We start from the raw sequence: 24836 nt of genomic DNA on the forward strand, positions 1-24836 counted from the left end.
TCTAGTCCGAGGAATAGACAGACGTTTCTGTTGCTGGCAGTGAAACAGCAAAATGGTGTGTTGTTTCCCTGGTGCCAGGATCAAGGATGTCTCAGAGAGGGTGCAGAATATTCTCACGGGGGAGAAGGTCATTGTCCACTTTGGAACCAACGACATTGGAAGGGAAAAGGATGAGATTCTGAAGGGAGATTACAGAGAGTTAGGCAGAAATTTGAAAAGGAGGTCCTCGAGAGTAGTAATATCTGGATTACTCCTAGTGCTATGAGCTAGTGAGGGCAGGAATAGGAGGATAGAGCAGATGAATGCATGGCTAAGGAGCTGGGGTATGGGAGAAGGATTCACATTTTTGGATCATTGGAATCTCTTTTGGAGTAGAAGTGACCTGTACAAGAAGGACGGATTACACCTAAATTGGAAGGGGACTAATATACTGGCAGGGAAATTTGCTAGAACTGCTCGGGAGGATTTAAACTGGTAAGGTGTGGGGGTGGGACCGAGGTAAATAGTGAGGAAAGAGATCAATCTGAGACTGGTACAGTTAAGAACAGAAGCAAGTCAAACAGTCAGGGCACACAGAGACAAAGCAGAGAACAAGATATTACTGATAAATTAAACTGCATTTATTTCAATGCAAGGGGCCTAACAGGGAAGGCAGATGAGCTCAGGGCATGGTTAGAAACATGGGACTGGGATGTCATAGCAATTCAGAAACGTGGCTCAGGGATGGACAGGACTGGCAGCTTAATGTTCCAGGATACAAATGCTACAGGAAGGATAGAAAGGGAGGCAAGAGAGGAGGGAGAGTGGCATTTTTGATAAGGGATAGCATTACAGCTGTGCTGAGGGAGGATATTCCCAGAAATGCATCCAGGGAAGTTATTTGGGTGGAACTGAGAAATAAGAAAGGGATGATCACCTAATGGGGATTGTATTATTGACCCCCTAATAGTCAGAGAGAAATTGAGAAACAAACTTGTAAGGAGATCTCAGCTATCTGTAAGAATAATATGGCAGGGGATTACAACTTTGCAAACATAGACTGGGACTGCCAAAGTGTTAAGGGTTTAGATGGAGAGAAATTTGTGAAGTTGAACAAGAACATTTTCTGATTCAGTATGTTGATGTACCTACTAGAGAAGGTGCAAAACCTGACCTACTCTTGGGGAAAAAAGATAGGGTAGGTGACTGAGGTATCAGTGGAAGAGCACTTTGGGGCCAGTGACTATAATTGTATTAGTTTTAAAATAGTGATGGAAAAGGATAGACCAGATCGAAAAATTGAAATTCTAAATTGAAGACAGGCCAATTTTGATGGTATTAGGCAAGAACTTTCAAAAGCTGATTGGGGGCAAATCTTCGCAGATAAAGGGATGGCTGGAAAATGGGAAGCCTTCAGAAACGAGATAACGAGAATCCAGAGAAAGTATATTCCTGTCAGGGTGAAAGGGAAGGCTGGTAGGTCTAGGGAATGCAGGATGACTAAAGAAATTGAGGGTTTGGTTAAGAAAAAGAAGGAAGCATATGTCAGGTATAGACAGGATAGATCGACTGAATCCTTAGAGTATAAGGGCAGTAGGAGTATACTTAAGAGGGAAATCAGGAGGGCAAAAAAGGGACATGAGATAGCCTTGGCAAATAGAATTAAGGAGAATCCAAAGGGTTTTTACAAATATATTAAGGACAAAAGGGTAACTGGGGAGAGAATAGGACCCCTTAAAGATCAGCAAGGTGGCCTTTGTGTGGAGCCACAGAAAATGGGGGAGATACTAAATGAGTATTCGCATCAGTATTTACTGTGGAAAAGGACATGGAAGATGTAGACTGTAGGGAAATAGATGGTGACATCTTGCAAAATGTCCAGATTACAGAGGAGGAAGTGCTGGATGTCTTGAAAAGGGTAAAGATGGATAAATCCCCAGGACCTGATCAGGTGTACCCTGGAACTCTGTGGGAAGCGAGAGAGGTGTTGCTGGGCATCTTGCTGAGATATTTGTATCATCGGTAGTCACAGGTGAGGTACCAGAAGACTGGAGGTTGGCAAACGTGGTGCCACTGTTTAAGAAGGGCGGTAAAGATAAGCCATGGAACTATAGACCGGTGAGGTTGACCTCGGTAGTGGGCAAGAGGTTGGAGGGACTCCTGAGGGACAGGATGTACATGTATTTGGAAAGGCAAGGACTGATTAGGGATAGTCAACATGGCTTTGTGTGTGGGAAATCATGTCTCACAAACTTGATTGAGTTTTTTGAGAAAGTAACAAAGATGATTGATGAGGGAAGAGCGGTAGATCTGATCTATATGGACCTCTGTAAGGTGTTTGACAAGATTCCCCATGGGAGACTGATTAGCAAGGTTAGATCTCACGGAATACAGGGAGAACTAGCCATTTGGAAACAGAACTGGCTCAAAGGTAGAAGACAGAGGGTGGTGGGAAGGTTGTTTTTCACACTGGAGGCCTGTGACCAGTGGAGTGCCACAAGGATCGGTGCTGGGTCCTCTACTTTTTGTCATTTACATAAGTGATTTGGATGTGAGCATAAGAGGTACAGTTAGTAAGTTTGCAGATGACACCAAAATTGGAGATTTAGTGGACAGCGAAGAGGGTTACCTCAGATTACAACAGGATCTTGACCAGATGGACCAATGATCTGAGAAGTGGCTGATGGAGTTTAATTCAGAGAAATGTGAGGTGCTGCATTTTGGGAAAGCCATTCCTAGCAGGACTTGTACACTTAATGGTAAGATCCTAGGAGTGTTGCTGAACAAAGAGACCTTGAAGTGCAGGTTCATTGGTCCTTGAAAGTGGAGTTGCAGGTAGATAGGATAATGAAGAAGCCATTTGGTATGCTTTCCTTTATCGGTCAGAGTATTGAGTACAAGAGTTGGAAGGTTATGTTGTGGCTGTACAGGACATTGGTTAGGCCGCTGTTGGAATATTGTGTGCAATTCTGGTCTCCTTCCTATCGAAAAGATGTTGTGAAACTTGAAAGGGTTGTTGAGACAGATCCCAACAGGGTTCAGAAAAGATTTACAGGGATGTTGCCAGGGTTGGAGGATTTGAGCTATAGGGAGAGGCTGAACAGGCTGGGGCTGATTTCCCTGGAGCTTTGGAGGCTGACAGGTGACCTTAGAGAGGCTTATCAAATCATGAGGGTCATGGATAGAATAATTAGACAAAGTCTTTTTCCCTGGGGTGGGGGAGTCCAGAACTAGAGGGCATAGGTTTAGGGTGAGAGGGGAAAGATATTAAAGAGACCTAAGGGGCAAATTCTTCACGCAGAAGATGGTAGATGTATGGAATGAGCTGCCAGAGGAAATGGTGGAGGCTGGTACAATTGCAACATTTAAGAGGCATTTGGATGGGTATATGAATAGGAAGGGTTTGGAGGGATATAGGCTGGGTACTGGCAGGTGGGACTAGATTGGGTTGGGATATCTGGTCGGCATGGACGGGTTGGACTGAAGGGTCTGTTTCCATGCTGTCAATCTCTATGATTCTATGAAACCTAAAGAATTAAATTCAAGCCATGTTTATAGACCAGAGCCTCATGCATTTTAACATGAATCAGTAAAGTGAAGCTGAATCTCACAGCTCCATACTAAAACCACATGTGTTTCCTGGACTCCTGGGTTCGGCTATTGTTTGTCTTTAAAAGGACAGTTCCACTCCATGCAAATAAAACTACTGAGAAAGCATCATAACTTTTGATTTGTTTCTTTTAGCAAGTGTTAAGTCTTTAACAGCAACAGAGCTCCCTGAATAACTGTTGGGTTGGTGTGAAAAGCTGCCTGCTATTGAGCATATGTTAATCTTCCTCAATGCAGACCATAGCAGAATTCTGATGAGAAGGCTAGTGTGGAATTATTTTTTATCTTTTGCTTAAAATATTAAGGACTGAGGAGTAGCATGACAAATTTTTCAAACTCCCGAAGTTGGCGTTAAGCAAGTTTGACCATTTTGGGAATTTGCTTTCTATGCACATCATGCTGATACTGAAGACACATCAACAGGCAAATTCAAACCTAGGAAAGGGGGGGCTGGTGTTACTATCAGCAAAGCTTACACATTTGGCTGAAAGGGTGAAAACTTGGAGATAATGATAGCAAATGTTTTCTTCACATGATGGGGACCGGGTGCTTGTGCAGTTATTTCAGACCGATGTTGAACTGAATTAGCTTTCTTGTCACATGAATACGGTGAAAGGTTTATAAATCGACACTTAAACCATCTTAAGTACAGATTCTCGCGTACGTTCTTAAAGAAATAAGAAGTCCAGCATTATAGACCTTCAAAAGTACAAAATCATAATAATAAATTAGGAAAATAAAAAAAATGCAGAATAACAGTTCTCCCACTTGAAAGGGTTCAGAAAAGATTTACTATGACGTTGCCAGGGTTGGAGGGTTTGAGCTAAAGGGAGAGGCTGAACAGGCTGGGGCTGTTTTCCCTGGTGCTTTGGAGGCTGAGGGGTGACCTTATAGAGGTTCATAAAACCATGAGGGACATAGATAAGACAAATAGACAAAGTATTTTCCCTGGGATGGGGGAGTCAGAACTAGAGGGCAAAGGTTTAGAGTGAGAGGGGAAAGATATAAAAGAGATCTAAGGGGCAGTTTTTGACTCAAAGGGTGGTGAGTGTATGGACTGAGCTGCCAGAGGAAGTGGTGGAGGCTGGTACAGTTACAACATTTAAAGTCATCTGGATATGAAGAAGAAGGGTGAAGAGGGATATGGGCCAAGCGCTGGCAAATGGGACTAGATTAGGTTAGGATGTCTGGTTGGCGTGGACGAGTTGGACCGAAGGGTCTGTTCCCATGCTGTACAGCTCTATGACTCTCTGATTCTAGTCCAAAGACGTGCAGGTTCGGGTGAATTGGCCACACTAAATTGCCCATAGTGTTCAGGGATATGTATGTTAGGTGCATTAGGCAGGAGGAAAAATTAGGTAGGGGGATGGGTCTAGATGGGTTACTCTTCGGAGGGTCAGTGTGCACTTGTTGGGCCGAAGGGCCTGTTTCCACACTGTAGGGATTCTAATCTGACTCTATTTTAATGTAATAAAGAAAGGAAAAAGAAATGTACAAAAGAGAGAATTTAAGACAAAGTGCACTTATTCTATTTCACTGCTCTGGGCTGCAGGACCCAGGCCCGAGTATCCCCCTCCCCGCCCCCCACTTTGGAAACCAGGTCTAACCCACCACCATGCCATCACTGTTTTACCTGAATCCACCACAGTGTTAGCTGCAGGAGCCCAGCACGATGGGACGCGACTCACATTGTGGCATATCTAAGAATGAAATTATGCTGCAAATTCGGTTCTTGCAACACAAGCGAGGCTGGTGGAGATTGTATTCTCGAACTAACGATACTCCCTTGTTGTCATCGATCTGGCGCAAATTTCTAATTCAAACTTTGAGACCCGTTTGCAGGAGATCGAAAGAACAATCAAATCCAGGCTGAGTTTTTGAGCAAAGGCAGGAGCTTAACCTGGAAGAGGATCTATGGTGATGGCTACAGTCCCTGGAATGGCTGATCTTGTGAACTACAAAGGAGTTCTTTTCCTGAACCAGAATGGGAGTTCCTCTGGAATTCAGAGAAGCAAGTTCACAATCTCCCAGAGTCAGAAATGTGGACGCTATCATTAGCATTGTCAACCTCCCCCCATTCCCAGTCATAAGACCATAAGATATAGGAGTGGAAGTAAGGCCATTCGGCCCATTGATTCCACTCCTCCGATCAATCATGGCAATGGACATTTCAATGCCACTTACCTGCACTCTCCCCGTGTCCCTTAATTCCTTGCAAGATTAAGACTCTATCAATCTCTGCCTTGAAGACATTTAATGTACTGCCCTCCGCTGCGCTCTGTGGCAGTGAATTCCACAGGCCCACCATTCTCTGGCTGAAGAAATGACTCCTCATTTCCGTTCTAAATTGACCCCCGCTAATTCTAAGGCTGTGCCCACAGGTCCTAGTATCCCCATCTGACAGAAACAAATTCCCAGCGTCCACCCTTTCTCAGCCATGCATTCTTTATAAGTTTGTATTAGATCTCCCCTCAACCTTCTAAACTCTAATGAATACAATCCCAGGATCCTCGATTGTTCATCGTATGTTAGGCCTACCATTCCAGGGATCATCAGTGTGAATCTCCGCTGGACACACTCCAGTGCCAGTATGTCCTTCCTGAGGTGTGGAGCCCAAAACTGGACACAGTATTCAACATGGGGCCTAACCAGAGCTTTATAAAGTCTCAGTAGCATATCGCTGCTTTTACATTCCAACCCTCTTGAGATAAATGACATTACATTTGCTTTCTTAACCATGGACTCAACCTGTAAGTCAACCTTCAGAGAATCCTGGACTAACACTTCGAGAACTCTTTATACTTTGGCTTTATGAATTTTCTCACCATTTAGAAATAGTCCATGCCTGTGTTCTTTTTTCCAAAGTGCAAGACCTCGCATTTACTCACATTGAATTTCATCAGCCATTTCTTGGACCACTCACCCAAACTGTCTAAGTCTTTCTGCAGCTTCCCTGCCTCCTCAGAACCACCTGCCTGTCTGCCTAACTTCGTATAATTGGCAAACTTCACCAGAATGCCCCTAGTCCCCTCATCCAGATCATTAATATATAAGCTGCGACCCCAACACTGAACCCTGTGGGACACCACTTATCACTAGCTGCCATTCCAAAAAAGAACCTTTTATCCCAACTCTCTGCCTTCTGTCAGACAGCCAATCCTCAATCAATGCCAGTAGCTCACCTCAAACACCATTGGCCCTCACCTACTTAGCACCTTATCAAAGGCCTTATGGAAGTCTAGGTAGATAACATCCACTGGGTTTTGCTGGTGTAACCTACTTGTTACCTCTTCAGGAATTCTAACAGGTTTGTAAGGCATGGCCTCCCCTTACTAAATCCATGCTGACTTGTTCTAATCTGACCCTGCACTTCCAAGAATTTAGAAATCTCATCCCTAATGATGGATTCTAGAATTTTACCAAAAATGGAGGTTATGCTAATCGGCCTATAATTTTCCTTCTTTTGTCTTGATCCTTTCTTGAACAAAGGGGTTACAACAGCTGTTTTCCAATCATCTGGGACTTTCCCTGACTCCAGTGATTTTTGAAAGATTACGACTAACACCTCCGCTATTTCCTCAGTCACCTCTCTCAGAACTCTAGCATGTTGCCCATCGGGGCCAGGAGATTTATCAATTTTTAGACCTTTTAGCTTTTCTAGCACTTTCTCTTTCATAATGACTACTATACACAACTCTGCTCCTTGACCCTCCTTAATTGTTGGGATATTACTCATGTCTTCCACTGTGAAGACTGACACAAAATATTAATCAAGTTCTTCAGTTATTTCCTTATCTCCCATCACGAGCCTTCCCGCATCAATTTGGAGCGGCCCAATTTCTACTTCAGCCTCTCGCTTGTTTCTTATGTGTTGAAAGAAACTTCTGCTATCCTTTCTAATATTACTGGGTAGCTTACCTTCATATTTGATCCTCTCCTTCCTTAATTCTCTCTTTGTTATCCTCTGTTTTTGTAGCCTTCCCAATCTTCTGATTTCCCAGTGCTCTTGGACACTTTATAGGCTCCCTCTTTCTCTTTGATACATTTAAGGCTTCCTTTGTCAACCATCGTTGTCTAATCCTTCCCCCCTCCCAGATAAGCTTTCTTTTGTTTGGGATGAACCTCTGTACAGAGTCCTCAATCACATTCAGAAACTCTTGCCATTATTGCTCTATTGTCTTCCCCACTAGGCTTTGCCTTCAGTCAATTATCGTCAGTCCCTCTCTCATGCCCCTGTAATTACCTTTATTTAGGTGAAACACCATTACATCTGATTTTGCCTTCTCTTTACAAACTGCAGACTGTACTCTACCATATTATGATTGCTGTCTCTTAAGTGTTCCCTTACCTTAAGATCTTTTATAAAATCTGACTCATTACATAGCCTTAAGTCCAGAATAGTCTGCTCCCTTGTGGGCTCCATCACAAGCTGTTCCAAAAAGCCATCCTCTCAGCATTCCATGAATTCCCTTTCTTTGGATCTACCGGCCCAACATTATTTACCCAGCCCACCTACATATTGAAGTCCCCCATGATCACCGTGACCTTGCCTTTCTGACATGCCCTATCTATTTCCTGGTACATCTTGCGCCCCTGGTGCTAACTACTGCTGGGAGGTCTGTACATAACTCCCATTATGGTTTTTTTTGCCTTTGTGGTTCCTCAACTCCACCCACACAGACTCCACATCATCTGACCCTATGTCATTCAGTGCCATAGATTTAACTTTATCCTTAGCTAACAAGACAACCCCACCCCCTCTGCCCACCTCCCTGTCTTTTCGATAAGTTGTAAATCCTTTGATGTTTAACTGCCAGTCCTGATCCTCATACAACCATGTCTCTGTGACGCCTACCACATCATAATCATTCACGATGATTTGTGCTGTTAATTCATCTACTTTGTTACAAATACTATGAGCATTCAGGTAAAGCACCTTAACGCTAGTTTTCTTATCCTCATGATTTCCATCACCTCGAGTAATATGTCCTAAGTTATCCTCCCTTTTTGTTTCATTCCTAGTCTACTCAAACTTAAACCCTGCACACATGCTAACCTGCTGCTTAACTTTCTACTTGACTCCATACTCCCTGTTGCTTCCCTTTCCCTTACCCCTGGCTCACAAGTTAAAAGTCCTAGTGACCACCTAGTACAGTCATGGCGTGGAGAGGTGGCCTGTGGTAAAATGGATCATTTCCAGACGGCTTGCAGGATTGGTACAGACAGTAATGTTACAGATTGTGGTAACACTGCAGATTGAGTTTGTGATTGTTCTCAAGCTCATTCAGGATCTGGCAATCTTTGAATACAACAAAGTTGATGATATTGAGCATTTATTTGCAATTATGACCAACTGTCACAAGCAAGGAATTGCATCCCATTCATACCTCGAAGAGGAAGGTTACCATTTACTGCTCAACTGCCATTCAGTCAGAAAGAGCAAGAGCACGTTTTAAAAAGCTGAGCGATGCCTTATATTGACTTCAAGAGTACGATGTCAAAGCTGAAAAGCCCAAACATTGCCTCTCAGTGTCAATTGCAACAGGTCTGGGTCACCAATTAAATGGTGAAGGGATCCACCCAATTCAGAAAAAGACCGAGGTTACAAAAGTGAAGAGAACAGGAAAGGAACATTCATAGCGCTTGCGGTGTATCCCCACATGTTCATCTTCGCTGAGCTAATTCAGCCATCCCACTCTGTCGACTGCTCAGAGACTGAATGTTTCAGTAGTGCTCTGCAGACTGTTTGTGGTCCCAAGAGACAATTAGTTTTAGCATGTGATGCCTCACCACGAGGCTTAATTGTGGGGAAAACTGTAGCCATATGCTTCACATTCTTTATCAATGTTACTCAGGTTGAGTAAGAGGCTTTAGCAATCAGATGTGGTGTTACTAAGGTCCACAGATACTTTCACAGCAATGAGTTCACTTGGTTCACTGGCCACCAAGTCCTCACGGTCATGTTTGGTCAAGGAATGATATGGAGGTGCTCGTGTTGGACTGGGGTAGACAAAGTCAGAAGTCACACGACACCAGGTTATAGTCCACCAGGTTTATTTGAAATCACAAGCTTTCGGAGCGCTGCTCCTTCACCAGGTGAAGTCTGAAAGCTTTAGATTTCACGCAAGCTTGTTGGACCATAATCTGGTGTTGTGTGACTTCTGCCTTAGTTGAGGGGAGGGAGTGCCATCTCTAGCAGTAGCAGATGTTAACACAATACCCACACAATATTAGAAATGATGAGTAAGGTGATCTTGCAAATGTGGCATTGCCTGAAGATTCCTTGATTAGTTTTTGGCCGGTGAGTTACCTGCAAATTACTTGACACGGAGAAATGACATACCAAAATATGCCAGAGAAATGATTGAAGGTGTGCACAAGGGAATGGTACTTACTAGGCGCAATAATTTCAGAAGTGCTTGGTGTAAGGAGTGAGATGACGAGAAATTATGAAGCAATTCCCACACAAACCAATCAATCAGGAGTAGGAGGAGGCCATTCAGCCCCTCAAGCCTGCCAGGCCATTCAATAAGGGACCCCCTTTGTTTCTCAAGAATCCACCTACATTTGCCTGAAAAATGTTCAAGAATATTGTTTCTGATGTCTTTTGGGGAAAATGTTCCAAAGACGCAGACCTTCTGAGACAAAACATTTCAGCGATCTTAATCTTAAATGGTTGACCCTTATTTTTAATCAGCGATCTCTAGTTCTTGATTCTACCACAGGAGAAAGCATCCTCTCTACATCCACTCTGTCAAAACCACTCGGGATCCTATATATTTTAATCATTGCATCTTACTCTTTGAAATTCCAGCAGATACAACCTGAGCCTACCCAACCTTTCCTCATAAGGCAACCTTCCCATTCCAGGGAAAAATGGGACAATCTTCACGAGACTGCTTCCAATACATTGACAACCTTCCTTAAACAGAGTGACCTGGACAGTAATCCAGATGTACCACTGTATAACTGAATACTTTTGTATTCAATTTAATTCATAATGGACAATACAACTCTATTCACTATCCTAATTACTTGTGATACTTCCACACTCGTGTTTGTGATTCATGCGCTAGGATATCTCTTGGTCCCTTCATCCAAATCATTGAGAGAAATTGTAAATCATTGAGGTCCCAGCATAGGCACCTGTGCTACACCACACATTACATTTTGCAAACCAGAAAATGACCCCTTAAGGCTATTCTCTATTTCCTGTTAGTGCATGTGTGTTTACGGTGTGTGTGTATATATAATTTCAGTCCACTCAGCAGTGTGTGTATGTACAGCCCACTCCTTAGTGTAGACTCAACCTTATCCACAGTGTGTATGTATACAGCCCACTCCTCAGTGTATACACTGCCCTCTCCTCAGTGTGTTTAGATACAGCCTTCTCCTCAGTGTTATATATATAGCCACTTCTCAGTGTATACATAGTCATTTCCTCAGTGTGTGTATGTACAGCACTCTCCTCAGTGTGTGTATATATAGCCCTGTTATCAGTGTGTGTATACACAGCCCTTTCCTCAGTGTATACACAGCCCTTTCCTCAGTGTGTTTAAACGCAGCCTTCTCCTCAGTGTGTGTATATACAGCCTGTCCAGAGTGTGTGTATATACAGCCCACTTCTCAGTGTATACACAGTCATTTCCTCAGTGTGTGTATATGCAAGCCCTCTCCTCAGTGTATACACAGCCCTTTCCTCAGTCTGTGTATATACAGCCGTGTCCTCAGCGTATGTGCACCCAGATCAGATTGTGGTTCATTGGTCTTCCCTTGTTTGAATCTTGCAGTGAAAATTCCCCAGAACAATGTCTGCTCTAAAAGGGTTAAATTACTTGCACAGCTTATGTACACTCAGCTTGTATTCCCATTCCTCCCTTTTTGGGACTGATTGATTTGAGCTGCCTCTGACAATTAAAGAACAGATAGAGAGGAACCGTTTCCTTTGCTGGGGTTCTGCACACAACCTTAACATTTGATTTTGGGATGATGCAGGATTTCTTCACGCATAGAGTGGGGGAAATTGAGGGCTTTGCCTCCTCAGCTGAGCTTGAAAGATTTTTGTCAGGCTACATCATAGATGCAGAAAAGATGGTATTAAATTACTAATCAGCCATGATCCAATTAGATAGTAGTGTGGACTATTGAGGGGCTGAATGGCCTCCTGCATACCTTGAATGTATCAGAGATTTAGGGATGCAATTTCTTTGAATGTGGAATACATTGGAGCAATATTAAAATATTTAGTAGAAAGTTTTTAAAAAGCCAGGTAAACTAGTCACTTTACCAAAAAACAACAATTGAGTGTATTTAATTTTTATTTAGTTGAAATTATTACATTGATAATTTATTTAATTTTTGTGGCTTTTATTGGCTGAGGTGAATGCGCTGGGTTCCAGTGCTGTTGTCTCTAAGATCTAATTTGCCTACTATTCTGGAGTAACTTCCTGTTCAAAACAAAAATCGTTGAAGGAGTCTCTCTAACCCTTGATCCCCACATCAGTTTGCCTGTGTCTCACTAACTGCATTGCTTCGTGCCCAGAATGCTTAACAGGAAATCTCAGCTCTACAAGATGGCTTCAAAGCAAATGGGGTTTGATTTTTAATGAGGCTAAAGATGCATTTGATGGAATAGAGCACCCTCCATAAACCATCGGGCAGTTCTCCTCCCGTTAACTACAAGTCAGCTTCACTGTATAAGTGAGGCGATGTGAGTCAGCTGACCCATCCAGCTCCCATGCAGAGGTTGTTATTAAGGTTACAGATTAGCCCTGAATAGAATGCCTTTCACACCATGAAGGTCACAGATGTATTAATAGTTTAAAACATTACAAGGATTTACTTTGACATCAATTGTCCTGACATTATTAAAGAGCAAGCCACTTAATGTGAATGAATCACGCCAATGTGGTCAGATTTGGCTAATTTAATAGAATATTATTCCCTAATTGATTTTGATATAAAAAATACACAACTTCAAATAATCTCATGTCCTCTGGGTTAAAATGGCCAACTCACCTCTGTCCTGCTCCCAAACACCTACTGGAAACTATTGAGATGCAGAGGACTAATGGGCATTTCCAGTATTAATGGCAGCGTGGTAGCTCAGTAGTTAGGACCATTGCCACACAGTCCCAGGGACCCGGGTGCGATTCCAGCCTCAGGTTACTGTCCATGGGGAGTCATAGAGTCATACAGCTTGGAAACAGACCCTTCAGTCTAACCAGTCCATGCTGAACTAAACTAAACTAGTCCCACCTGCCTGCTCCTGGCCTATATCCCTCCAAACATTGCTTCTTCATGTACTTATCCAAATGTCTTTTAAACATTGCAATTGCACCCACATCCACCACTTCCTCACGAAGGTCATTCCATATGCGAACCACCCTCTGCGTAAAAAAAATTACCCTTTGTGTCTTTTTAAAATCTCTTTCCTCTCACCTTAAAAATGTGCCCCTTTTCAAATATCCCATCCCAGGCAGAAGACACCTGTCTATATCTATTAACAGGATCTATACCCATGATTTTATAAACTTCTAAATGGTCGTTTCTCAACCTCCAATGTCCAGTGAAAAATGTTCCATGCTATTCAGCCTTTCTTTGTAACTCAAAACTTCCACACCCGGCAACATCCTGGTAAATCTCTTCTGAACCTCTCCAGCATAATAATAGTCTATCTTTAATTGAGTTTGCACATTCTCCCCGTGTCAGTGTGGATTCCTCCAGGTACTCTGCTTTCCTCCCACAGTCCAAAGTTGTGCAGTTTAAATGGATTGGCCAAGCTGCCTATAGAGACCAGGGATGTGTGGACTGGGTGGATTAGCCTTGGGGTTAGGGTAGTGGTGTGGTTCTCTGTGGGATGCTCTTTGCACGCTCAGTGGGGACTTAATGGGCCGAATGGTCTGCTTCCATGCTGTTAGAATGTGTAAACTCCACACGGATAGTCGCGCGATGGTGGGCTTGAACCACATCCTGTGAGGCAGCATTACTAACTACTGAGCAGCTGTGCCTGCCTCAAATAGCCGGGCCAAAACTCTCAAAGACTGACCAAAAGTGATGTCTTCTTCCCCAAGTAGAATAAAGATGCATTTTCTTTTGCAGAATGGCTTCACTCCTCTATACATGGCCGCACAGGAGAATCATCTAGAAGTTGTTAAGTTTCTTCTAGACAATGGTGCAAGTCAGAGCATTGCAACGGAGGTGAGTTGATATCTCCATTCATTTCCATGGTCCTATAACCCTATTACTCTGCAGCCGTTATTTACAAATGTGGGAATATGAGACACCTAGTCTGTAAACAGCTTCCTCATTTGTCATTGTCTTGATGGATCAGGCATGATATTTTTGATTTAACAAACCCAGGTGTTCCCACCTCCCCATTCACAACTATACACACACGAGACTCCCAGAAACAGCATACGTGGACAGACAGCCAGTTGGCCAAAGACTTGTTTTGACCAGATATCCAGGGAGAGCTCTCTGGCTCTTAATTCATATAATACCAAGGGATCACTTCTGTTCAGCTGAGAGAGTGGGCAGCGCTGGTGTGCAGAGTCAGATTTGACAGTGCAGCATTCCCTCAGTACTGCAGTGGAATGTCAGGTTATGTTCTGTCTCCTTGGAGTTTGGAGCCCGTGCTCTCTGTAAGCTCTGTCCCCTGCCACGACTTCGCAATTGGCATCATCCCTTTAACTCATGGAGTCCCTATCCAGATGAATATTATGGAATAGAACAGGTGAATTCACATCTAAACCAGATAACTTGAGATGTGCCATTATAAGTAACTCAATGTATATTTCTAGGGTAGTACACATAGCAGAGAAGATCACCATTTGGTCTGTCACGTCTCTGCTAGCTCTTTGAAAGAGCAATCCAATGTCTAATGCTGCAGGAACGTGGATTTAAACATTAACCTGTACTGCATGACACAATGGTACATGCTTGAGAGGAAAACAGCATTGAGTGCTGTTGCTGAGGTGAAGATTGTAAATTCTATGACCTTCAGGGAAATGGGTCTCTTAGACCCTCAGGGGTCAGAGTCTGGGTGTGGGGTATATTTTTGTCCAAAACTAAGTGAAAAATGTAGCTAGATGGGTAATTCTTAAATGTACATTGGCGCCAATAGATCTGCATCTGAGCATTTCTCTCGCTTCCCTCTCACTGAGCGTACTAGTCTTGACCAGGGCATAGCCATTCTCTGATAGAGGGAGATGCCCACGCACTGAACAGGGGTGTAACTGTGGTACCCATTGCTGTCTCTTCCCCCCAACCTCACAGGATGGCTTCACTCCATTGGCTGTGGCGCTGCAGCAGGGTCACGACCAGGTGGTCTCGCTGCTGCTGGAGAACGACACAAAGGGCAAGGTGCGCCTGCCAGCCCTGCACATCGCTGCCCGCAAGGACGACACCAAAGCAGCCGCGCTGCTCCTGCAGAATGACCACAATGCAGACGTGGAATCCAAGGTAAGCCGTAGATGCTGCTCTGCGTGTCTTGCGTGTCATTTGACCTCCTCTAACCCAACAGGAATGTACGGCTTGGGAGCAGGAGGAGGCCATTCGGTCCTTCGAACCTGCTCCGCCACTCATTAAGGTCATCTGGTGGTAGTCTCAGCTCCATTTTCCTGTATGCACCCTTCCCCTTTCCCCCCAACTTTAACCCTTGACTCCCTTGTCAAGCAAGAATCTAAAATCTCAGCTCTTTAGAAGTTTTAGCATCTACTCAATGATCCTGGCCTCCAGTGCCTTCTGGGGAAGAGAATTCCACAGAATAACGACTCTCTCAGAGAGAGAAAGCATTCGCCTCACCTCTGTCATCAAAGGGAGAGTTCAAACCATGTTCCTGAGTTCTGCATAAACCGACATTATTTTCCTCACTATCATCAGTTCTGAGGAAGTGTCACTGGACATGAAACGTTAATTCTTATTTCTCTTCACAGACGCTTTCAGACCTGCTGAGCTTTTCCAGCAATTTCTGTTTTTGCTCCCTACTTCCAGCCTCATTTACAAACCAGCACCCACCATGTCAAATCCCCTCAGGATCTTCCGTTTCTCAGTAGGAACACCCAACATTCTTCTAAACCCCAATGGACCAACCTCTTCAGCCTGTTTCCAGAAACTCTATCCCAGGAATACATCAAATGAACCTTCGCGCAACTGCCTCCACCACTGTTGTATATTTTCCTTCCCGAAATAAGGAGATAATAGCTGTACATCATTCTCCAGATGTGGTCTCATCGGGTTTCTGTTGAGCTGAATGAAAACTTCCCAGTTTCCAAGCTGCAGATTTGCCAGCCTTCACCTTCCTGATCCCTCACTGTCTCTGCTGATGTTCTACATTTAATGCAGCAGAACACCCAGATTTCTACATCCCCTAGAGATCAGCAACCTCCTTAACATTAAATCAGATGCTGCTTTTCTGGTCATAGAGGTCCACAGCACAGAAAAGGGCCCTTTGGCCCATTAAATTCAATACAACTCTGGAATTAAGAATCCAACTGTGACCACAAAACCATTGTTGATTGTCAGGAAAAAAACCCCATCTGGTTCACTTCTGTCCTTTTAGGGATGGAACCTGCCATCCTTACCTGGTCTGGCCTACATGTGACTCCAGACCCACAGCAATGTGGTTGATTCTTAACTGCCCTCTGGGGTGGTTAGTTAAGTAAATGCTGGTCCAGCTGGTAATGTCCTCATCCCGTGAATGAAAAAATATTTCTGAGATGTTATGAAGGTTTCTGTCTCCACCACCCTTACTGGCAGTGAGTTCCAAATTCCCATCAGCCTCTGGGTGAAAACCTTCCTCCTCACATCTCCTCTAAGCTTTCTGCCCCATACCTTAAACCTGTGTCTCTCCATCAAGGGGAAAAGTTTCTACCGTACCCACGCTCTCATCATTTTGTACATCTCTGTCACATTCCCAGTCAGTCTCCTCTGGAAGAAGAGCTAATGCCAGAAACGTCGATTTCCTGCTCTTTGGATGCTGCCTGACCTGCTGCGCTTTTCCAGCAACACATTTTTCAGCTCTGATCTCCAGCATCTGCAGTCCTCACGTTTTCCCAGTCTCCTCTGACCTAATGATAATCAGGAGAAAGTGAGGACTGCAGATGCTGGAGATCAGAGTCGAGAGTATGGTGCTGGAAAAGCACAGCAAACAGCCCCAGCTCGCCCAGTGCCCCTTCATAACTGAACACGGCAGCCCAATTTTCAATTCTTGCTCCCAAAGCGGACAAGTTCAGTTTACCTGCATTATGCTTCATCTGCCAAATGTTTGCCCACTCACTCAACCTGCCTTTATCCTTTCTCTTTGTCAATCTAGCGCCTCCTCCTCATAAGCAACTTTCCAATCTTTCTGGGTAATGTCAGCACCTCCAGCTATTGTACGATCTCTCCTACAGCCAAGTCGTTGATAAACATGCTCATTAATTGTGGCCCCAGCACTGATCCCTGTGGCACTCCACTCGTTCCAGGTTGCCAACACGAAAAAGACGACTTTATCCCAAACTCTCTGCGTCCAGTTAGCTAAGCAATCCTTCATGTGTGTCAATATATTAACTCCCAGACCCTGAGCTTTTATCTTCCAAAATAATCTTTTGAGGTGACTGCTATTCAAAAGTCCTTTTGAAATTCAAGTCCACCACATCGACAGGTTTCCCTGCCTGTTACTCCCTTAAAAAAAACTTCACAATAGATTAGTTATCCCTTTCACACAGCAATACTGACTCTGCTTCAATATATTATGACTTTTTTTAAGTTTGTAGATATAACCTCTTAAATAATGGATTCCAGTAAATTCCCTCTGACAGAGTTTAGGCTAACCAACCAAGAGCTTCCTGTCTTTCTCCTTCTGTCAATAAAGTCGTTACTTCCCCAGGCAGCTAGACCCCTGCAGAATCTACTATGTGTTTGAAGATTATAACCAATGTCAAGAGTGTGGTGCTGGAAAAGCACAGCAGGTCAGGCAGCATCCGAGGAGCAGGAGACTCAACGTTTTGGGCACAAGCCCTTCATCAGGAATTCTCTTGCTCTCGGATGCTGCCTGACCTGCCGTGCTTTTTCAGCACCACACGCTCAACTCTGATCTCTAGCACCTGCAGTCCTCACTTTCTCTGAGATTATAACCAATGCCTTTAGTATGACTGTAGCCAGACCCTAGGACACAAACCATGTAGTCCCAGGTACTTGTCAGTTTTTAATTCTAATAGCTACCACCATCACCTTCTCCCTGGTGTTTGCTTTAAGTTTGAACATCCCTTTGGGAAGATGTCCTTGTCCAAGTGACTCTCTCTAATCTCTACGTCCTCTTTGTAACCCAGAACCCTCACATAGAATCCCTATAGTTTGGAAGCAAGCCATTCGGCCCATCCAGTCTACATTCATCCTCCAGGGAGCATCCATCCCAGACCCACCTGGCTACCCCATCCCCTGTATTTCCCATTGCCAATGCACCTAGCCAGCACAAACCTGTACATTATGGGCAATTTAGCATAGCCAATCCACCCAACTTGCACACCTTTGGACTGTGGGAGGAAACCATAGCACCTGGGGGAAACCCACGCAGTCACGGGGAGAATGTGCAAACTCCACACAGATAGTCACCCAAGGTGGAAGCAAACCCTGGTCCCTGGTGCTGTGAGGGAGCAGTGCTAACCACTGAGCCACTGTGCTGCCCTAAATCCCGTGGCCCTCACTCTAACTTCATGACCTTCACTGTAACCCATGATCCTCCACTGTAACCCTGTGACCATCTCTGTGTAACCCCATGACCTTCTCTGTCATCCCTGACCCTCAGTATAACCCGTGACCCTCTCTGTAGCTCCATGACTCTCACTGTAACTCCAAGACCTTGTCTGTAACCCTGTGACCCTCTCTCTGTAACCCCACAACCCTCACTGTAACCCGTGACCCCGTTGTAACCCCGTGACCCTCTCTGTAACCTGTGACTCTTTCTGTAACCCCTGATCTATTTATAACCCATGACTCTTAACGTCTCCTTGTGATCCTTTCTGTAATTCCTTGACCCTCCCTGTAACCTCTTGACCCTCACTGTAACCCCTTGACACAGTCTGTAACCTATGACCCTCACTGTCACCCTCTGGTCCTTTCTGTAACCCATAACACTCTCTGTAACCCCTGAGTTCCTTCTCTAACCTCTAACCCCCACACATTTGCATTGTCCACTGAGGAAGCACAATCAGAGGTACCTCTGCAAACACAAGAAAAGGTTTTGTTTCTTTCATGATTTGTCTTTTTCTTTGGTTGTTGGGTTCCCTCTGGGTAGGGTTGCCAATCCTCCAGGACTGAACTGGAGAGTTCAGGAATTGCAAGTTAACCCCAGGATTCTGCTGGGATTTACCCAGGGGGGAACTAATCACGTCGTTAAATAATTTGCTTGTGGCAGAATTCCAACCACCTAATTGGCTAATGTTTCCGATGGGCTTGGGAAGGCATTGTACTGTCAAGGTGGCTGTGTTTAGTGATGACTGACATGAACTGCAAGGGGGTGGGGCTGTGGGAGGCAGGACGTTAGGTTGTCACATCTCCAGGAATGTGTCCAACCAGAGTTGGCAACCCTATAGTGAGGCTCAGTGAAGTAAACCTTCTCAAACTCATTGTTTGACAGGAATCTGTGATTATTTCTCTTCCAAAAAATGACAAAACTGTCTTCACATATTTTGATTTGAGAGAGTAGAGCAGACAATATAAAGTTTGCTGTGCAAGGAACCTCTTCCCCTTTCAGGTGCCTTCCCTTCCACCCCATTTTTGTTTTGTTTTCTCCCTCCTCTCCTTTATTGTGTTGCTGCCTGTTCTTCCCATTTTTGCTTGGATCACTGCTTTCTTTTCATTTTTGTCATCCCAGGGCTTTACGAACCGCCTCACCCGTCGGTGAACTAATCCTTCATTTCTCTTTCCTTCTCTTTCTCTGCCTGATGTGCTATCGTAGATGATGGTGAATAGGACCACAGAGGTATATATGTTATATGCCAAGTCACTCATAATCTTCTGTGCTGCTGCTGCTTCATCCCTCTCTTCCTTTTCTGGCTACGCTTTAATTCTTTGATTTGAAGAGTTTAACGGCTAATGTAGCATGTCCAAATCCGGAGAAATAGATCAAAAGAAAAGCACGCAGGGCTTTCTGCAGTTGGATCTGGGCGTTTTGGGTACAGAAGCTCGAGTTCCTCCTCGTTTTGTTGGTTTGAAAGATGCCAAAACGTGCCATTGCGAATTGACTTTGATCAGAAAGTCATCTGTGGAAGAGCCAACTGGGCCTGTTGCGAGACGCGATTATGATTAATGTTCCCAAGAACTGCAGAGAGCCCTGATCGAGTGTGCATCCGGGATTGACATCTCAGGCTGCTGCATGACACTTATCCTGCAAGTGTCAGCAAAGATGGGCTTCCAAGAGCCTTAGAAAAAAAGACACAGACACATCTCTTAAACTCAGTCTATTGTACCCACCTCCCTCCCCTTCTCCCTCCACAGTAAGCATGGCTATGAAACTCGCTGAACATTTTCTGCACATGCACCCAGTTCCTCCAGTAGTGTGGGGGCGCCAAGGTCGTAGTTGCATGCTCTGAATCACTTGACCAACACCCCACCCCCCTCCCCCGACTCCCCCACCCTGTGAGGTGATGAGCCCTGTCTAACACTGTACGGTGATGGAGATGAACTACCTGCCAAGTGTGACCACATCCAAATGCATCAGGACAGTCAGTGTTGAGAATTGCTTAGAAATGGGTGGTCGGGCCTAGTGATCCAAATACCTTTCACTTCAGCGTCCGCGGATACTCCTGATCAAGCATGTCTGCTCTTGAGTCACTCGGGTCTTCACCCTTTTCTCGTGCCACTCTCTTAAAGGGTACGCGCTGTCCCATGTTTCTGGCTGGGCAAACAGCAGATCACAACTGAGGGTAATTCAGGCTGTTTTCACCATGGCATCCCATGGAACAGGTTAATAACTGGCTAACATCTGCCGCATTCTGTATTGTGCAGACAGTTTTTAATGGGAATGAGCTTCAACAACAGTGAACTGTGTGTCACATTGTCCAAATGGCCCATTGGGATGGCCTTGACCCTTTAAGCACGCTTGGTCTCATGGGCAAGTGATGCATTTAAAATGTGTGGTTTGACTTTAAGATCAGTCGAGTGAGTCCCAATCCTCGTTCCATGCACATTATATAATCCACGCTTTCAGGATCAAAGATGCAGTCACTTGTGTCTCCGTGACATTGCAATTAATGCAAGGGTCAGTCTCGCCTTCAAGGAGCTCCCAGTATAAGCTAACCAAACTGGCTGTAAGCCACAGCATGGACACACTGAGCCAACAGGTTGAATTATCACTCAAAACCTTTCACTGATAATGCTCCAGGACCAGCCAGACTCTGGGTGATGGATTTAGCGATCACGGTAGCTGAGTCAGTTAGAGTACAAGTCTCATGCCTAGTTCATTTCCAGAGGTCCTTTTCAATTGGGTGGCCTATTTGTAGCAGATATGGCGATGGGATTTAGTGTTAGGGAGGACAGTCTTCACTTTGGATGATATAACTTGAGCTGCCTGTTATACATCTCTCCCCACTTTAATTTGGGTCAACTTCAAGATTGTGATGTATTATTTAAACAGAGAGAAACTGCAGAGAGCTGTAACACAAAGGGACATGGGAGTGACTTGTGCACAAAGCACAGAAAGCTAACACCCAGGTACAGCAGGGAATCGGGAAGGGTAATGGAATGTTGGCCTTTATTTCAAGGGGGTTGGAGTATGAGAGTGGGGAGGAGTTACTGTAACTGGGCTGCGGTAGCTCGTTATCGAACATACACACAGACCACTGCTGTGGTTGGGAGGTTTGCAAAGTTTTTCAATATACATTCATGGGATGTTGGTACCACTGGAACAACTGCTGTTTTATTGGAATATCTTTTGGAATATTTAAGAGGTGCAACCACATCAGGAATACACTGAGCAGTGTTGGTCCCCTTCTTAAAGGAGAGATTTTATTTCATTGGAGGCAGTTCAGAGAAGGCTGGTTAGGATGATCGCAGGGTATGAAGGGATTGTCTTAATGAGCAAAGCTTAAAGAGTTTGGGGATGCTCCTCCCTGAAGTTTAGAAGAATGAGAGGTGATCTCAACTGGATAAATGCTGAAATGATATTTCCCCTCATGGGAGAGTCGAGGACCTGAGGTTAGAGTCTCAGAATAAAGGGATGCCAGTTTAAGACTGAGATGAGGAGAGATTCCTTCTCTCAGAGGGTTGAGAGTCTTTGCAACTCCTTGCCACCGAGAGCTGTGAGGACAGTGTCTTTGTGTATGTTGCGGGCTGCGATAGTTAGATCAGTCGGTGAATCAAGGGTTATGGGAAAGGGCAGGAAAGTGGACGTGAGGAATGTCGAATCAGCCATGATCTTATAGAATGGCAGAGCAGCCTCAAGGGGCCGAATGGCCTGCTCCAGTCCCTGTTTCTTATGGTTTCCATCCTGAAAATGCTCATTTACAAGTCGAGTCACAGGCCAAGATTTTGAGGGTCAATTAGTTATTTTGTAAAATCCGGTCATGTAACTCTGATTTTTCTTTGAAAGGATGTAAAAACAAGAAGCTGACACTGAATTAGAATATAATTAGAGCAGTGTGTTGGGATTCATGGGTGATTCCCTTTGAGAATTCCAGTGTGTGGAACTGAATGGAAATGAGGAGATGCATTCTGTAGCTCAGTTTGCAGAAAGACTCTTTTACTAGCATTCCTTTTAGTCTTGGGGGAGGGGGTGGCTGAGTTAATTGTCCTGTGTACATGCAGAGGGGCCTGTCGCTGTCGAAGATTTTCAGAGATCCTTTTAAACCTACGTCAAAAACAAAGGCTGCTTATATCTAGCCCGCTGTGTGTAACCCTCTTACCCAGTGATAGCTCGTTATCGAACACACACACAGACCACTGCTGTGGTTGGGAGGTTTGCAAAGTCTTTCAATATACATTCATGGGATGTTGGTACCACTGGAACAACTGCTGTTATATCAGAATATCTTTTGGAATATTTAATAAATATTTACATGTTTCACATATAGGCCAGGACCGGGTAAGGATGGCAGATTTCCTTCCCTGGCAGTTTTTTATGATGATCTACTGTCACCATTAGGTTAGCCTCATTGAATCCCCAAGTCTCATTGTTTGCCATAGTGGGATTCAAAGCTATGTCCCCAGAGGATTAAGATTTTTATTGCAATGACATCACCAGTGCAGCACTGCCTCCCCAACAACAAGGACAACTTTGGGATGGCACGGTGGCTCAGTGGTTAGCACTGCTGCCTCATAGCTCCAGGAACCTGGGTTCAATTTCCAGCCTCGGGTGACTGTCCGTGCGGAGATCGCACACTCCCCCCGTGTCTGCGTGGTTTTCCGCTGGGTGCTCCGGTTTCCTCCCACAGTCCAGGGATGTGCAAACTGGGTGGATTAGCCGTGGGAAATGCAGAGATAGAGTAATGCAGTGGGTCTGGGTGGGATGCTGTTCAGAAAGTCAGCGTGGACTTGTTGGGCCAGATGGCCTGCTTCCACACCAGAGGGATCCTGTAATAGTTGATGACAAGTTTCAAGGTTAGCCACACTATAACTAGCTTTACATTCCGATATTTTTAAAATCATTGACATTAAATCCCAGCAGCTGCATCTTGGGATTTGAACCTTGATTGTCGGATTCTTACAGTCAAGCTTAGAGTGGTGCTGGAAAAGCACAGCAGGTCAGGCAGCGTCCAAGGAGCAGGAAAATTAATGTTTCAGGCAAAAGCCCTTCATGGGAATGAGGCTTATTCCTGATGAATGGCTCCTCCCGAAACATCGATTTCCTGCTCCTCGGATGCTGCCTGACCTGCTGTGCTTTTCCAGCACCACTCTAAGCTGGACTCTGATCTCCAGCATCTGCAGTCCTCACTTTTGCCTTGTTAGTTCCAGTTACATGATCACCACAGCACCACCCCCATGCTGCCGCGGGGAGATGTGGAGAATCCCTATGGATGTGTGTCCCCGGTTTAGACTTGGTGCTCATCCTATCTTAACAGTGCAGGTGTCCTTCAGGCTCGGGATCTCGAGCACGCTGACTCAGCCGAGTCAGTGCAAAGCCCCAGTGACTGCGTGTAGCGGTAGGAAGCCTGGATGCCCTGGGTGTGAGATGTTGTGGATGTGGCATGTTGCAGAGAGTTGTCTTCATTTCTCTTGGGGTTAAGTGCAAAGCCTCAACTAACCAGCAACCGCTGAGAAGCTTTGGGTGAAATGAAGTGCCTTTTGAGGTTGACCTGCGACAATATGGACAAGGACAAAAAGCTCAAAATCTTTTCTTTCTTTCAGAGTGGTTTTACCCCGCTCCATATAGCTGCTCACTATGGGAATATCAACATTGCCACCCTGTTACTGAATCGAGGTGCTGCTGTGGATTTCACAGCCAGGGTAAGGTCTCAAGTTATCATCTAACATCTTCCAATTGCATTATGTTTCTGCTGCACGTTCTTCGTATTTATCCCTCTCCCCTGCAAATCTCAAGCTGAAGAATTAATGCGTTTGTTCTAACTTGTACCTGAGTGACATGTGGTGTGACACAATATCATTTCCTTAATGCTGGTGCAGTGACTGTGGTGTTGCTCACTGTCAGTTGATTAACATCATTTTTCTTTACGCAGGTTAGAAAGGGATTTGGCACATTTGCCTTCATTGCTCAGTCCTTTGAGTATAGAAGCTGGGAAGTCATATTGAGGTTGTACAGGACATTGGTGTGGCCTCTTCTGGAATACAGTGTCCATTTCTGGCCACCCTGTTATAGGAAGGATATTATTAAGGTGGAGAGGGTTCAGATGAGATTTACCAGGATGTTACTGGAAGGCTTGAGTTATAAAGAAGAGCTGGAAAGGCTGGGGCGCTAGTCACTGGAGTGTAGGAGATTGAAATGTGACCAATTAGAAGTTTATAAGATAATGAGAGGTGTAAATTGAGGTAATGGTAGGTGCCTTTTCCCGAGGATGGGGGAGTTCAAAACTAGGGTGCTTATTGTTAAACTGAGAGGAGAATGATTTAAAAAGGACAGGAGAGGCAAACGCTTTTTATGCAGTGGTTCGTATGTGGGAATGAACTTCCTGAGGAAGTGGTGAATGTGGGTACAGTTTCAACTTTTAAAAGACATTTGGATAAGTACATGAATAGGAAAGGTTTAGTGGAATATGGTAGGGCTTTTTGCCCGAAACGTCGATTTTACTGCTCCTCGGATGCTGCCTGAACTG

The 24836-nt window shown here is 44.6% G+C and overlaps 1 protein-coding gene across 2 annotated transcripts in view; it reads left to right on the forward strand.

Moving 5' to 3' along the window:
• Window positions 1-24836, forward strand: part of ank3b (ankyrin 3b) — a 392035-nt gene that overhangs the window by 171261 nt on the left and 195938 nt on the right. For both annotated transcript variants that reach the window (XM_060841865.1, XM_060841864.1), the window contains exons 5-7: window positions 13690-13788; window positions 14866-15051; window positions 23914-24012. In XM_060841865.1, the coding sequence (XP_060697848.1) occupies window positions 13690-13788; window positions 14866-15051; window positions 23914-24012 (384 nt within the window). The remainder of the gene's footprint in view (window positions 1-13689; window positions 13789-14865; window positions 15052-23913; window positions 24013-24836) is intronic.

This window comes from Hemiscyllium ocellatum, chromosome 22 (genome assembly GCF_020745735.1).
Source record: "Hemiscyllium ocellatum isolate sHemOce1 chromosome 22, sHemOce1.pat.X.cur, whole genome shotgun sequence".
Lineage (NCBI taxonomy): Eukaryota > Metazoa > Chordata > Chondrichthyes > Orectolobiformes > Hemiscylliidae > Hemiscyllium > Hemiscyllium ocellatum.